Source organism: Pleurodeles waltl, chromosome 10 (assembly GCF_031143425.1).
Source record: "Pleurodeles waltl isolate 20211129_DDA chromosome 10, aPleWal1.hap1.20221129, whole genome shotgun sequence".
Taxonomy (NCBI): Eukaryota; Metazoa; Chordata; class Amphibia; order Caudata; family Salamandridae; genus Pleurodeles; species Pleurodeles waltl.
Window position 1 is genome coordinate 762950961 of NC_090449.1, and position 17318 is coordinate 762968278.

At 44.9% G+C, this 17318-nt stretch overlaps 1 protein-coding gene across 2 annotated transcripts in view; it reads right to left on the minus strand.

Annotated features, from left to right (window-relative positions):
• The window catches only part of APBB1IP (amyloid beta precursor protein binding family B member 1 interacting protein), an 895472-nt gene that overhangs the window by 420565 nt on the left and 457589 nt on the right, over positions 1-17318 (minus strand). For both annotated transcript variants that reach the window (XM_069211356.1, XM_069211357.1), the window contains one exon: positions 8065-8142. In XM_069211356.1, the coding sequence (XP_069067457.1) occupies positions 8065-8142 (78 nt within the window). The remainder of the gene's footprint in view (positions 1-8064; positions 8143-17318) is intronic.

Below are 17318 nucleotides of genomic sequence, written 5' to 3' on the forward strand. Positions count from 1 at the left end.
ATGAGCACCATCTAAACAGGCATCTTTTCCAACAGTCTTAAGACCTTCTACATAAAGCCATCATAAAGAGGAAAACTTGATCTAGCAGACCCTTCCAGTAACCAATCTATCTCTAACATACTGGAAGAAAATAACCTATTCTTTGATCACCAAACATCCAACATGGCAGAGGAACGGAATTCACTGTGTCTACATCTTGAATGACATGAAGACCAGTGCCAAAAAAATCAAGTTGCTCCTCCATTACTACTGAACATATCAGATGCAGTTGATACGGTCCTCCAGCACACCATACCTTAGAAAATAGAAGATCTCAGCATTCAATGAAACATTTGAGAGTTACTTCTCCTCCTGCCACTCTGTTACGGCATCCCTCCAGATTTAAGCATCTCTCCTCCATAACACATTGCTCTTCCTTGGGGACGCAGGATAGCACCTGTTATGCTAGCTTCAGCAGGGGTGCTAATGGACAGACTAGTTAATTGTTAATGACTCTTCTTAACTTTGAACTGTGACTCTCAGTTAACAAGACCACAATCATTTTTTTTAATCAATCAAGTCAATTAGTTCTAATGACCCACACATAGGCAAACTATTGATGCTGGTGCTACAACCTGCAAATTGCGTTTTGCTTATGGCCAGATCAGCTAATGGGCTCAAAAAACATCTTGAGTCATTTGTTACCTTCATACATCAATTAGGTGTGAAGGCTAATATAATAACTAAGACATTTGCATTGGTACATGGCCCTGAGATTAAAAAAGTAGACTTTGTTACATTAGTAACTTCAGGACTGATAAGGTTTCTACTTTTACTTTTATTGGAATACAGCTGGATAAAACTTGGAACTGGAAGCATCTCCTGACTAATTCTTCAATTTCACATCAAAACCAGGGAAAAAACTAATAAAACAAAAGATGGACAATTTCAAAGTAAATGTATACCAATAGCTACGCATGAAGCTGGCATTTGGGGATACTCAAATGTTTCTAATATATAAAAAGCAGACAATGCTTTTGTCAAAAGTCTACTGTCTGTCCCTTCACATAATCCGACTTTTGTTTGCCATGAAGAATTGGGCTAGCATTCTTGGAAGATTACATGAGGTACAGGCCCTTACTGTTATGGATTTCTGTTTCAATAAAACCAGAAACTCTGTTTAATTACTTAATTACTTCAGGCTATTTGAGGTTGGACCATGCTAGTAAAATACCTTGCCAAAAATATGTAAAGAACATCAGCATCAAGATTGGTAAACCTGAATTATACACAAACCCAGATAACATCACTAGCAAATATAAAGATTTTGTAAAGCATCTTTTTTTTATAAACTATGTAAAGCTGAGAGAGAGAATTTTGAACTAAGGAAACTGTCTTTCAAGACCTATTTATCTTCATCAACTACATACTCTGCGGAGCCACTTACACCTTAATAAAAACTCACAATAGAGATATTTTTTTAACACGATTTAGATTTGGAGAGGTGCACGTTTTGGTAGTTTTTCCTAAACCTGGACAACAGCCACAAGTTCAAAAGATCAAGCAGAAGCTAAACATTAACACAGTATACATTAAGATACAATGACAGTGCTTTGAGGTTAGGGCCAATGGTTTGCCGTAATTACTGAAATGTTTAGAGACAAAGGTAAATGCAAGGAAAAAACAAATGTAATAACAGTGCTAAAAAGGGAAGGGAACAAGATGAAGAAAAGAAAAGGAAGGAAAGAAAGAAGGAGAGAAAGAAAGCAGGAAAGAAAGCAAGAAAGAAAAGAGCAAGCTTGAAAGAAACATCGCTTCAATATCAGCTGGCCTTCCAAGAAATGGTCAGGATTACATGATTACGTCAATCAGTGCACTTGGTCGAAAGTCAGGGATGTGGTATTTGTCTGGCTACTCCTCTGCTTTTCCACCTATTAGACCTCATCAAGCACTCCAGTCTCCCTTTTTACAACTTCTCAGATGACACACAAGTCATAATCAAGCTTGAAAATTTGACAGATCTAAACTCCCCTGACTTACACCACTTCTCACTGCCGTGGACTTATTGATATTGGTAAACCATGTGAAGATAAATTCAACAAAAATGGAGACCATGACCTGCGAAAACAGGAAAGACTACATGTTAGACCTGATAGCCTTAGGGTGGTCACCCCTAACTTTTTCCCTGCCTCCCTCCACTTTTTAGACACTGTTTTTGCTGGTTTTAAGACTAAGCGCACTTTACCTCTGCTAACCAGTACTAAAGTGCATATGCTCCCTCCCTTTAAACATGGTGTAGGAAGTTGGCTCTGTATATACTATTTCAAACTAAGAAATAGTGTGCACAGAGTCCAAGGGTTCCCCTTAGAGGTAAGATAGTGGCAAAAGTAGATAATTCTAATGCTCTATTTTGTGGTAGTGTGGTCGAGCAGTAGGCTTATCAGAGGGTAGTGTTAAGCATTTGTTGTACACACACAGGCAATAAATGAGGAACACACACTCAAAGACTTACTCCAGGCCAATAGGTTTTTATATTGAAAAATATATTTTCTCAGCTTATTTTAAGAACCACAGGTTAAAGATTTACGTTAAACACTTTAAATGTAAGGTACTTCACTTAGATACTTTAGGAACTTTTAACGAAAACAATATCATGTACAGTCTTTGTAAAAATAGCAATTAGCTATTTTCAAAGTGGACAAATCAACAGTTCCTGGGGGATGTAAGTAAAGGTTAGATTAGGTGGTAAGTAAAACACTTACAAGTCTCAGTCCTGGGACATAGGCAGCCCACCATTGGGGGTTCAAGGCAACCCCAAAGTTACCACGCCATCAGCTCAGGGCCGGTCAGGTGCAGAGGTCAAGGAGGTGCCCAAAACACATAGGCACCTATGGAGAACAGGGGTGCTCCAGTTCCAGTCTGCCAGCAAGTAAGTACCTGCGTCCTCGGGTGGCAGACCCGGGGGTTTTTGTAGAGCACTGGGGGGGACACAAGTAGGCACACAAAACACACCCTCAGCGGCACAGGGGCAGCCGGGTGCAGTGTGCAAAACAGGCGTTGGGTTTCAGGTAGGAAACAATGGAGGGACCCAGGGGTCACTCTAGCGGTGCAGGCAGGCACGGGGGGGCTCTTTGGGGCAGCCACCACCTGGGCTAGGCAGAGGGTCGCCTGGGGGTCATTCCTGCATCAAAGTTCGGTTCGTTCAGGTCCTGGGTGCTGCAGGTGCAGTGTTGGTTCGAGGAGTCGGGTCCCTTGTTACAAGCAGTCGCGGTCAGGGGGAGCCTCTGGATTCTCTCTGCAGGCGTCGCTGTGGAGGCTCAGGGGGGTGGTCTCTGGTTACTCACGGGCTCGCAGTCGCCGGGGAGTCCTCCCTGAGGTGTCTGTTCTCTGGATCTCGAGCCGGGGGCGTCTGGTGCAGAGTGTGAAGTCTCACGCTTCAACCGGGAAACGTGCAGTCTTGGAAAGTTGCTTCTTTGTTGCAAAGAAGTAGCTGGTTTTGAACAGGGTCGCTGTTCACAGGAATTTCTTGGTCCTTTAGTCCAGGGCAGTCCTCTGAGGCTTCAGAGGTCACTGGTCCCTGTTGGATGCGTCGCTGGAGCAGGTTTTCGAAGTTGGAGACAGGCCGGTAGGGCTGGGGCCAAAGCAGTTGTCGTCTTCCTCCTTCTCTACAGGCTTGTAGGTCAGCAGTCATCCTTGTTTCTTCAGGTTGCAGGAATCTGATTTCCTGGGATCTGGGGAGCACCTAAATACTGAATTTAGGGGTGTGTTTAGGTCTGGGAGGGCAGTAGACAATGGCTACTGTCCTTGAGGGTGGCTACGCCCTCTTTGTGCCTCCTCCCTGTGGGGAGGGGGGCACATCCCTAATCCTATTGGGGGAATCCTCCAAACTCAAGATGGAGGATTTCTCAAGGCAGGGGTCACCTCAGCTCAGGACACCTTAGGGGTTGTCCTGACTGGTGGGTGACTCCTCCTTGTTTTTCTCATTATCTCCTCCAGCCTTGCCGCCAAAAGTGGGGGCAGTGGCCAGAGGGGCGGGCATCTCCACTACCTGGGATGCCCTGGGGTGCTGTAACAAAAAGGGTGAGCCTTTGAGGCTCACCGCCAGGTGTTACAGTCCCTGCAGGGGGAGGTGAGAAGCACCTCCACCCAATACAGGCTTTGTTCCTGGCCACAGAGTGACAAAGGCACTCTCCCCATGTGGCCAGCAACATGTCTGGTGTGTGGCAGGCTGTCAGTAACTGGTCAGCCTACACTAGAAGTCGGGTATGTATTCCGTGGGTATCTCTAAGATGCCCTCTGGGTGTATTTTACAATAAATTGCACACTGGCATCAGTGTGCATTTATTGTGCTGAGACGTTTGATACCAAACTTCCCAGTTTTCAGTGTAGCCATTATGGAACTGTGGAGTTCATGTTTGACAAACTCCCAGACCATATACTCTTATGGCTACCCTGTACTTACAATGTCTAAGGTTTTGCTTAGACACTGTAGGGGCATAGTGCTCATGCACATATGCCCTCACCTGTGATAGAGTGCACCCTGCCTTAGGGCTGTAAGGCCTGCTAGAGGGGTGACCTACCTATGTCCCAGGCAGTGTGAGGTTGGCATGGAACTCTGAGGGGAGTGCCATGTCGACTTAGTCATTTTCTCCCCACCAGCACCCACAAGCTGTGAAGCAGTTTGCATGTGCTGAGTGAGGGGTCCCTAGGGTTGCATAAGACATGCTGCAGCCCTTAGAAACCTTCCCTGGCATCAGGGCCCTTGGCACCAGGGGTACCAGTTACAAGGGACTTACCTGAGTGCCAGGGTTGTGCCAATTGTGGAGACAAAGGTACAGTTCAGGGAAAGAACACTGGTGCTGGGGCCTGGTTAGCAGGGTCCCAGCACACTTTCAAATCATAACTTAGCATCAGCAAAGGCAAAACATTAGGGGGTAACCATGCCAAGGAGGCATTTCCTTACACATGGTAACATTGGATCATACCAAATTGGACTATGTAATTTACTTATAAGTCCCTAGTAGAATGCACTATATGTGCCCTGGGTCTGTAGATTAAATGCTACTAGTGGGCCTGAAGCACTGATTGTGCCACCCACTTAAGTAGCCCCTAAACCTTGTCTCAGGCATACCATTGCAAGACCTGGGTGTGCAGTTTCACTGCCAATTCGACTTGGCATTTAAAAGTACTTGCCAAGTCTAAAAATCCCCTTTTTCTAACTATAAGACACCCAGGGTGCTGTGTAGGCAAAAGGCAGGACATGTACTTATCTAATTTACATGTCCTGGTAGTGTAAATCTCCTAAATTTGTTTTTACACTGCTGTGAGGCCTGCTCCCTTCATAGGCTAGCATTGGGGCAGCCTTCATACATTGTTTGAGTGGGAGCTGCTGATCTGAAAGGAGTAGGAAGGTCATATTTAGTATGGCCAGAATGGTGCTATGAAATCCTGCTGACTGGTGAAGTTGGATTTAATATTACTATTTTTGAAATGCCACTTTTAGAAAGTGAGCATTTCTCTGCACTTAAATATTTCTGTGCCTTACGATCCACGTCTGGCTGAGTTTAGTTGACAGCTCCTTGTGCATTCACTCAGACACACCACAAACACAGGATACTCAGCCTCACTTGCATACATCTGCATTTTGAATGGGTCTTCCTGGGCTGGGAGGGTGGAGGGCCTGCTCTCACACAGTGGACTGCCACACACCCTACTGGTTCCCTGGCAGACAGGATTGAACTGAAAGGGAACCTGGTGCACTTCTAAGCCACTCTTTGAAGTCTCCCCCACTTCAAAGGCACATTTGGGTATATAAACAGGCCCTCTGCCCCTTCCAACTCAGACACTTCCTGGAGAAAAAACTTGTAACCAGAATCTGCATCCTGCCAAGAAGATCTGCCTGGCTGCCGAAAGGACTCACCTGACTTCTTTCTGTGAAGGACTGCTGCCTTGCTGTTGCCCTGCTGCCTTGCTGCTCTCTGGATGAGGTGACGAAGTGCTCTCCAAGGACTTGGATAGAGCTTGCCTCCTGTTCCCTGAAGTCTCAGGACCAAAAAGACTTCATCTCTTCAAGAAGGACTACTTGTGCGGCAAAATTTGACGCATAGCCTGCCAGAAACGACACACAGCCTGACCTGCAGTGAAAAGGTTACCGCACGCCAAACCGGAAGAATGCAGCCCGACTTTGCGACAAGAAGACCAGCGTAGTGACTGGAAATTCAATGCACAGCCCACTGGGTAGACGCATAGCCGAGCCAGAACGACGTAGCCTGACTTCCAGAGAGGAATCAACGCAGTGCCTGCCGTTCGGTAGAAAACTCGATGCAAAGCCCACCGGATCAACGCAGCTCCTGTGACTTCATCCTGCCAGCGCAGGAAATCCACGCACCATCCCCCGGGCATCTGAAAACCCCACAACCCGAAGAGGATCCACGACCGAGTGCCAGAAATCGACGCACAGCCGTCCCTGCGTGGAAATTAAACGACGCATCGCCGTGTGTGGCCCGAGAAATCGACGCACACCCCTTTGTGTCCACGCTTCTCCTCCTCTGTGGGCCTTTGCGGAGATTTCTCACGCAAACCAGGCACTTTGTGCTTGAAAGAGTCTTTGTTTGCTTTAAAAAGACTTAAGACACTTTATATCACTTTTCAGTGATATCTCTACATTTACTTATTGCATCTTTGATCGTTTTGACCTGCATTTATCCAGATACATATTATATATTTTTCTAAACACTGTGTGGTGTATTTTTGTGGTGCTATATGGTGGGATTGTATGATTTATTGCACAAATACTTTACACATTGCCTTCTAAGTTAAGCCTGACTGCTCAGTGCCAAGCTACCAGAGGGTGGGCACAGGATAATTTGGATTGTGTGTGACTTACCCTGACTAGAGTGAGGGTCCTTGCTTGGACAGGGGGTAACCTGACTGCCAACCAAAGACTCCATTTCTAACACTACTACCTTATGACCATCAGGCCACAGGAAAAAGGCCAAAGTCTGATGGCTTCAACTGAAGTAAGAAACCTGGGAGTCATAGATACCAGAAAAGGACCTGTTTACGAAGTAACCCAGCAATGCAGCTTCCCTCGCCTAGGAATCTGTCATAAAGTCACCCGTGGGCTATGCTGCTTTGCATTTAAACACAGCTACAAGTTTGATGCAACTACTCCGCTCATTAACACAACACGAAACCTTTTCCTAAACAAGCCACACTATAAACTTCACTCTAGTAATCAAGCAAAATGAGGGTATTTATGAGAACAGCAAACCCATACCTCACTCCTCAACGCTTCACTCCATGCTTAAGTGCTCTGTGACACAACAGGAGAACTCCCTCCTCCGTCCTCACTCATGAGACCACAACTCTTCCCACCCAGGCCAAACTATAACCAAACAATCATGTGAAACAGAGCAGAAAGCTACCCATCCACTGAGAAGTGCTTCAGTGACCCGCTCATCGGGGTATGAGGGGCTACAGGAATACTAATGTAAGCAAATTTAATATTGAACTTTCTAGTACTTTCAGACCATCCCAGGAAGGTTTTTATTTTCAAAACTGTATTCAGAAGATATTATCTTTCTTCTTTTTCCTCCTTTGTTTCAAAGATTTAATAAAACACTTCAGCAGAAACCATAGAAACTGAAGCTTTAACTCTTGTCCAACCACTTAATGTTAACTGGTAAGGGAAAAAACGTGTAGTAAAATAATCTATATAAAAGCATTCAAATGTTCTCGCTTGTTTCATCTTAGCTAGAGAAACCTTTGATGGGCTTTTAACGTTTATATTGTGGATAGATTGGTGAGCTGAAAAGAACCATCCGGGTGGAAAATGGAGGGAAAAAATGATTGATGTAAGATTTAGACTAGAAACGGGCATAGTCGATATTTATCAAATACATTGACAGAGCTCACAGAAGCTTTTTTTTAAATGCATTAACGCTAGCCTCGCTGTTTAACTGCAATTACAAAACGGTAAGAAAATAATTTTTGCATAAAAGTCAACGTTTCAATTCCCTCTTTCCTACCATGGTTTGTTCTTTATAACAAAAACATATCTATGAACATGGCGTCCTTGCTTACCTTTCGAACTTTGGCCTCCTTCATCTTTTCTAAGGCAAGTTTAATTTTGTCAGCTTTGGCTTTAGACGCTTCTTCTTCCTGCAAAGAACATCAACTCAATTTACAGAATTCTACCAAAGACAATTTTTGATCAACCAAAAAGGACAATTTTCAAAGAAGGCTGATTTTGCGTACATTGATGCCTTGTAAAATGAAGCCGATAATTCGTGCTGGACTGTTTAATCTATTTAAATGTATTTCATTCTCATTTTGTTCACAAAGAAGAAAGGCACCCTTAGTTGAATAACCTGATTTGCAAGAAGTTGCTGGCAGCATGAGATACAGATATGTTGCTGACTAGAGCAGTTATCGTAAATTAGCTCAGTGGTCCAAAGAGAAGCAATCTTATCTCGGCTGCAGCAGCATCCAGACTGCCTCCATCTTTGTCAAAGTGATAACATGTATAAATAGAATACGGCACATTGAGGACGAGCATGAAATGGCTGACAGCAGCGGAGTGACGTCTAGAACACCATTCGGAGCTTCTGAAAGAAAGGAGGGGGTTGCTATAAACTCTCAAACGTGCAACCGCGCAAACCCGTGCTCCGCACGTAGCCATGGAAAACATATACGTCTTTCAGGTATTAAAACCACATTCAAAAAGCGAACGTGAACAGAATACAGCTCTGAGCTTTTCAAAAATACAGTGCCTGTCTCCTTACTCGCTGGTAGCCAATGCTTTGTTCGCAGGCCTGTGTATAAGCAGCTGCGCTATAAACAGGGTTACTGGAATTATGTGGCAGTGGAGGGCCAAACTATGCGACAGAGTTCTGTAAATTATGCATCAAGACTAGGCAAATTATGCGGCATAACGTGGCACATTTTGAAATGGTATTGCTTCATTATTTCGTCGTTTTAAAACTTATTACACTCTCTGGGCATTGGTTGCACCTCATTAGTACTGATGACGCAGAAATGAAGGTTTTACATTTATTAGCGCATAAACGTAGTGCAGCAATAATCAAGTGTGACTTTAACCGAACTAATAAAGATTGTACGGGGACAAATGTGCCCTCAGAGTAGTTCGCCAACATTTATAAGCGTGCTTTATATAACGTGATGTATTAGAATTGTACTAATCTGACATAATCGTAAACGTGTGCTATGATTTGCTTGTTTGAAATGTTTTAACTTAGCATAACTTTAGTGGAGGCTTCGGCCTAGTTGCTTGTCTCACGGTTTAGATGCTCGTGTTTTTCTAATGTGCTAATAAAACGTGTATTCTTGCTTGAAGCTGTACTTTTCCAGTGAGATCGGTTCACATGCTTATCTTTAAGGTTTCGTGCCAGCCTGGCATCTTCTTCTTTGCTCCAAGGTCAATCTGCAGGTGCAGACAATGGACGCTCTGAAAGTGAGTTAATTGGTAAAATATGTTGCAACTTACGTTCCCGACTCCAAGGATAATGTATGCCTAGGTAGAAGCTTGTGAACTGTAGTTTTTGATTGGACAATTTGAAGCCAACCTATGAACCCTCCAATGGAAGACCCTACTGGACTTGAACTGTTGTCTATTTAAACCTGGTGCACAAGAAGGAAGTACGACATGCGCCATTTTAGCCATTACCCGCTATTGCCGACTTCGTCATTTTGCCATCTTCTACGATGCCAATTGATGTTCGATGAGACTTTGATGCTTTCTCTAATCGAGAGAAAGAGACTTTAAGTAATTCTCGCCCTAAAGACTTTAACTTTGATTCGTCCCTTTGCATGAAGTAATAGTTTTGTCCTTTTTGCCGCTGAGAGGCAATCGCCCCGTCCACCCTGCCCCTTTGCCCCGTCCCATGCTGATTGAAACCGGTACCTGTGAGACGAAGACTTCCTTGAATGCTGATTGAATTTGGTAAATATGATAGGAAAATGTACAATTGCATTGTGTTTCTTTTTAGGTAACCAACTGCTGATTTTTGATAAGAGCCCTAGTTAGGAGTTTTCCAAATCAATGTTGCTAAATTGTTTTTGCATGAAGTCCCACATGCAGATGCTAATTTGAGGTTAGATGAGGATTCATTTGTTGCACGATGCAATTTGAGACCTTGTTATGCTGACTAATGTATGCAATTAGCCCATTACAGATTATAGTTTTAGTGGTTTGCATTGCTATTATCGAATGCATTGTTATTCAAATGCTGCATAGATTGCATCTTTTTCGCCGTTATGGACAGCTATTAATGTTCATTTACATATATCATTTGGTGTTGAGACACATTTATATTGTGCTAGCTTTGTTAATATAGGGAAATAAATTCATTAACTTTGAATAAACTTGTGTGGTTATTCGTGGCCGAAAGGTCATGGTTCGCCGAAATGTTTTCTGGATTAATTGTGAAGTGTTATGTTGATCAGGGCATTGCTTATGTTCGTTATTGATTATTGATTTGATTGAATTGATTACTCTCGGGTGAAGAGAGCCCCACTTGGTCAAAAGATTCATCGACCTAAGAGCGTCCCAATACAGGTAATTTATTAGGTCGGAACGCTCTATCAGTAGATGGTAGCAGAGGATGGTTTGGCATTTTGGGACCCCACTCGAGAGGTATATGGTGTTGAATTAACGGTTTCGCCCTTTGGGACCCCACTCGAGAAGTTTGAATTAGATTTTTCTTGGGTAAAACAGATTGAGAGCATGATGATGGGCTAAGTCCCCCGCGACTTTCCCGGGATCTCGGAGCTTGCGAATGGAGAGAATGGAGGTGTGAAATCAGCGTTGGCGGTACTAGTGACGGTATGAGTGAAGTTAGGATTTTGCGCTTGCACAGCTTATTGCCGCAGATTGTTTGAAAAGGTTGCGAGGATTTTAGAGAATAGCGGAGGTGCGACTCCGAGTGTGAGAGTAGGGAAGTCGTCGAACTTCATGTGCATGTGGCGCTTTGTGCAGGAAAAAGGTCCACGTGGTTGTTGTTGTTGAGACGGGCCCTGCGAGGTCAAGAGACTCCGGAGTATGTTGAAAAGTGTATGAGACACTTGTTTTATGTTGTGGTCTGGTCGGTTTAATAGGTTGACCGGGCGTGGTCAACGAGTCGGTACGTGTGTTAAGGGAGTGAAAGAAAACTTCGACTTCGGGCTTTGACAAATTCTAAGTGCACTAGAATAGATCACTGACAAGTTGAGAGCAGAATCTGCGGGTCAGATTTGCTTGCGAAAGTGGGGACCGAGAAAGATGGAATAACTGCCGAGGCTAGTGAAAAATCCCTAAGGTCCTGAAGCGATTGTGTTACCCTTCCTGTAGTAAACCGACAGATCTGTTTTATTATTATTTGGTTGCTCGCGATACATGCTAGAAGTTGTTACGAGAGGAGCTGAGTGAAGGAGGACTAGCCGCGAGGCTTTGTCAGCCGCAGTGTGTGAGTGTGACGTCACTAGGAGCCGCGCTGGGATAGGTTGGTTGCAGAGAAGGGTCGCGCACGGATTGGACGCAGTCCGTGGGGCTCGATTGGAAGGGGAAAGGCAAGCGAAGAGTATTCCGGGAATTAAAGTCACTTATTGATTACAAATTTTGTGAAATAAAAGACGGAAAAAATGAAATTTTTGAAAGCATTAAAGAGTGCGATGAAGGGGGAGTCTTACATTAAAGCGAGCGTAGGAGAGGAGACGCCACCCGAAGGTACACCAGCTTACATTGTAATGGAGGAAAGGGGGGTAGCTCCGTGCCTTTGGCTAAAGCAATGGCACAAGCTGACAGAGAAACATGGGAGCGTAGCGTTCCCGATCCATGGGACATTCAATATAAGGATCCTAGAGAATTTGAGATTCGCGATGTACGACATGAAGGTACCTCCAAGGCCAGCACAGTTTGAGGCTCTAGCGATTTGGGAACTAATGGCTAGACAGCAACAGCAAAAGAAGTTCGAGACCAGGATAAGAAAGGCAGAAAAGACTCTAGCGGACGCTAGGTGGGATAATGCACAGAAGGTGTGGAGGTCAGATATATTGCAGGGGATAAAATTGTTTCCCGCAATTGCTAAGGAAGAAGAGGCAACAGGCAAGAAAGCTACCTGTAAGACAAACAGGAGGTGTTCCAAAGATAGAGAAGACGAGTCAGATGATGAGGAGTTCATCATGCAATTGCTGAACGACCGTCCACCACCTTATGTAGAGAGTGAACAAGGTCCAAGTACCAGTTCTGCCCCTCCGGCACCGGTACAGAATAATGAAACTCAGAGTTCAGAAACGCCATCGGGATCTAAGGACCCGAGTTTACTGTTCACCCCGCAGATACCGCAGGTTAGGAGAATATACCCAGATGTGCCTATATTGAAAACAGCAGAAAATTATCAGCCGCAGGTCCCAAGGTACTACAGCAGTGACAACAGTACGGGAATGACTCTAGATCCAAACGTAATGGGAGTACAGAATGGTCGCAACCCAACATTGGCACAAGCTGAATCAACCCAGTTTTTGATGCCTCAAAAGCAGATGCAGGGGGGAACCGCACATGCTCAGATGACGGGGAGTCAGACGGGCATGCCGGCAATGATGACCCATAGTGTGGGAATGAACATGCCTCAGAACCTGGGGAATGGACAGAACCCAGATGCGATATCCCTACCCATTACTGTAGGTCCACCGGTACCTTTGTACATTCAGCCTAACTCAGGAATGAGCGGTCAAGGATCAATGGTGCAGAGTGGGACGGAAAGGAGGTGCATAGAAAACAATCCAGAGACAACTCCGATAGTGGCTCAGCCAACTGGATCTGGGTCTTTGATGGAGTTTAGTCCCATATGTGCTCAGTCAACAGTGGTGAGGTCGAGTCCCCCACTGATGATACCGCTATCATCGAACACTGAAAAGTTGCCGCAACCATCAATGGCAGTCGATGTGAACGCTACACTGATGGGGTTGAATGCGCAACAGCTGACACAGTGGTTCAACAGTCTGAATTCCACACAAAGCTCAGCCAGTGGGAAGGGAGAAGAGGGCTATCTGAATAGGGTCAGGTTGAACTTGGAAGCAGAAGAATTGGTGGAAGGGACTATGGGTGTGAATAGGTTAGAGTCCTACTCGGAAGAAGAGCTGAGGTATCTATGTCCCAGGATTACGAGAGAAGTGAACAAGGTACATAGAAGCTTGCAAGAAATAGCTGACAAAAACGGGGTTGAGATAGACAAGACAAAACACTTGAGCAGGAGCTATAGATTGGATTTCAGGACCACAGACTTTGAACACATGAGGTCAGCAGGCATGAAAACGCACCTTAGAGAATTGCTGCAGAGTGCACAAGTGTGGAGGTGCTTAGACAAATGGGAAAGCAGGTGGGCAAAGAAAAAGGAAAAAAAGAAAGACAGTGTCCCAGAGCACAACGAGAAAAGACCACAGAGTAGTGATGCAATAACCATGTTACCAATGAGGGAGACAGCAGGGGGAAAATTAATACATGTACCGTGGCACAGAAGCGACATTCAGTCTTTTACGGATGATTTTCCCAAACTGAGAGAGAAACCGATTGAGTGGTATCAACAGACTGATAGGTTTGTGAAGCTTGCAAAATGTCTTTGGGAAGACCTGAACACCCTCTTTGAGATTGTGGTTCCGGCAGATTTGTGGGAAGATTGCAAAAGGGCTGTAGGTTGGCCGACAAGTGAACCAGAGAGAGACAGGGATACGGGTGCACCATCACCTATGGTAATGAGTTTGTACTATAAGGTGATTGAGCATTTGAAGACGAAGGTTGCCGCGAAAAATGTGGATTGGCAGAAGATTGATCGAACTGCCCAAGAGGCTAAAGAGTCGATTCATGGTTACTATGAGAGGTTGTTGAAGGCGTTCAAGAACTACAGTGGCACGGAAACAATAGAGGCGAAGGACATGCTTCATTTTGTGTTTAGATTTGTGGAAGGGCTGAGACCAGAGATAAGTCAGATGATAAAGACGCATTTGATTTGTTGGCAGTCGAAACCGATTGATGAGGTGTTGAATTATGCGAAATACTGTAGCGACGAAATTGAGGTGAAACAGAAAAGGTTGAAAGAGAAAGTGATGGTGATGCAACTTAAGGCAGCTCAGACAGGTCTGCAAGGTTTGCAAGGGTTGCAAGGGTTCCAACAGCAGATACCGCAGCCGCAGCCGCAGGGAAATATGGTGTTTCAGCCACAGGCGAGAGGCAGAGGCAGAGGAGGTTTTGGGAGTAATGGTCCGGATTTGAACACTGTTGCGATTCCGAATGGTGTGCAGGCAATGAAAAGGGTGATGCCGTGTCACGTGTGCGGAATCGTCGGACATTGGAAACGCGAGTGCCCGATGGTGGTGCAGGAAGGTGCAGGTGTTGGTCAGCAAAACAATGATGTCAATGCATTCCAGACAATGAGGGGACCGAAAATGAGAGGTCCAAACCCAAATTTTCAGACCATAAATCAGCTGCAGGGATTACAGCCTATGCAGCCGCAGCAGATGCAGATGCCCCGTATGCAGATGACGCAAATGCAGCCAATGCAACAGCAGTTTCCCATGGTACCTAATCAGCAAATGCAAATACCTTTGGCACCAGTGAGTCAGAAGCAAGTGATGGTTCCTCCACAGGTCTCGGGTCAGGTGATGAATACAAATGGCACAGTACAACAATTCCCATTACACAGTGAGAATGGAATAAACAATGTATGGGAGAGTGAAAGTTCAGATGAGGAGGGAAATTGTGTGCTTGCAGCATCCTTGGAAGTTGATCAAAAGGGTCCGTATGTGGAGGGAAGAGTCATGGGTCATCGTGTTTCATTTTTGGTTGACACAGGAGCCACACGTTCAACTGTTAGGAGCATTGAAGTACCAAATTTGCCACTCTCAGGGAGAACAGTTCAAGTGGTGGGAGTAGCAAACAGGCACCTGACGAACCCAATCACAGACCCAGTACCAGTCAGCATTGGTAACTATCAAGGGTTACATAATTTTGTGGTATGTGACTCAAGCCCGATAGCACTGTTAGGGAGAGACCTATTGTGCAAATTGGGATGTTCGATCATGTGTTCGCACGATGGAATTAGAATTCAGACGAGCAGTGATGGGGAAGAAGAGGACAGTGTAGAAGGGGATGAGATGGAAACTGTCGATGAAGAATATCCTCTGATCAACCTTTTTCCGATGATAACTGAAGAAGGTATTCCAGCTGAATTACGGGAAACAGTCGGAAAGGAAGTGTGGGATATGACAGGAAAAGAGGTGGGATTGGTGAAAGGAGTGGAATCAGTGAAAGTGACCGTAAAACCCAATGTAACCTTTCCCCAGACCCCACAATACCACATGGCACAAGACACCCTCATGAAAGTCGCCCAACTCATTGATGAGTTTGTAAAACAGGGAGTATTGAAGGAAGTGTTAAGCAGTCCATGTAATTCACCAATCATGGGACTAATAAAGCCGAGTGGAAAGGTCCGAATTGTGCAGGACTTGAGGAAAATAAATGACATCGTAGTTAAATGCTGCCCTGTAGTACCGAATCCAGCTGTGATAATGTTTCAAATCCCTTGCGATGCCGAGTGGTTCTCAGTCATCGATTTGTCACAAGCATTCTTTTCGGTGCCTCTTCATGAGGACAGCCAATTTCTCTTTTGTTTCAAATTCTTAGACAGAGTTTACAGTTGGTGTCGAATTCCTCAAGGGTTTTCTGAGTCACCGTCAATTTTCAATCAGATTCTAAAGAAAGACTTGGAAGCGTTAGAATTGCCATTCGAGTCAACCCTAGTACAGTACATCGATGACTTACTGATTGCATCTAAGACAGAAAGTGGCTGCACAGCCGACACCATTGCTCTGCTGAACCATTTGGGAAGGAATGGACACAAGGTGTCTCCTTCAAAGTTGCAGTTCTGTCAGAAGAAAGTGAAATACTTGGGTCACCAAATAGAGAAAGGGTCACGGAGAATAATGAAGGAAAGAATAACAAGTGTACTTCAAATGAGTCCACCAAAGACGAGGAGGGAGGTGAGGAAGTTTTTGGGGATGGTGAGCTACTGTCGCCAGTGGATTCCCAACTTCTCAACTCTAGCAAAGCCTTTACTGAAACTGACCCAGAAGGATGCTTTGGATGAAATTGAGCTGAAAGGAGATGAGATGGATGCTTTTATTGAATTGAAAGAATGCATGTGCAGGGCTCCAGCTTTAGGTATGCCTGATTACACAAAGCCTTTCACATTGTTTTGTCATGAACGTGATGCATGTTCTTTGTCTGTCTTGACCCAAGCCCATGGTGGCATAAACAGACCAGTAGCGTATTTTTCAGCTACTTTGGATCCGGTCGCAGCAGCACTTCCAGGGTGTTTGCGCGCCGTAGCAGCAGTTGGTATCAGCCTCACTCAAAGTGAAGGAATAGTGATGGGACACCCATTAACAGTCATGGTCCCTCACTCAGTTGAGATACTTTTGACCCGCTCCCGAACGCAACACATGACTGGAGCAAGACTCACAAGGTATGAAACAATAATTCTGGGCTCACCGAATGTGCAGCTGAAAAGGTGCACTACGTTGAATCCAGCAACTTTGCTTCCCGGTGAAAATGCTGAAATTGAGAACGCTGAAGACGTCGAGCACGACTGCCTTCAGGTGACTGAATTTTGCACAAAACCCCGACCTGACATTAAGGATACTAAGCTTGATGAAAATGACCAAATTGTTTTTGTTGATGGGTCATGTTTAAGAGATGCATTGGGAATATTGAAAGCAGGATATGCTGTATGTACTGTCACAGGTGTCTTGGAAGCGTCCTGGCTTCAAGGAGTCTATTCCGCACAAGTAGCAGAGCTTGTAGCCCTTACAAGAGCATGCCAACTGTCTACATTGATGAAGGTTACCATTTACACTGACAGTCAGTACGGGTTTGGAATTGTGCACGACTTTGGGCAACTATGGTCACAGAGAGGTTTCCTGACCTCTTCAGGGTCCCCAGTGAAAAACGGGGAGAGAATAAGGGAATTGTTACACGCCATTCAGATGCCAGCCGAAATTGCAGTGGTAAAGTGTAGTGCTCATACAAAAGGACAGGACTATGTTTCCCTGGGAAATGCATATGCGGATCAAGTCGCAAGATTTTGTGCCTTGAACTGTATATTGCTCAGGGATGAATGGAATTCGATAAATGAGCCAGAGCTCGAACCAGCTGAAGCATTTGCCTTGAAGGTCGTGGATACAATGGATGAGCTAAAAGCATTACAGAATAGCGTCAGGGAGGATGAAAGAGTTTCCTGGATTAAGGCACAATGCACAAAGAGACCAGTTGAGTTATGGGTTTCAAA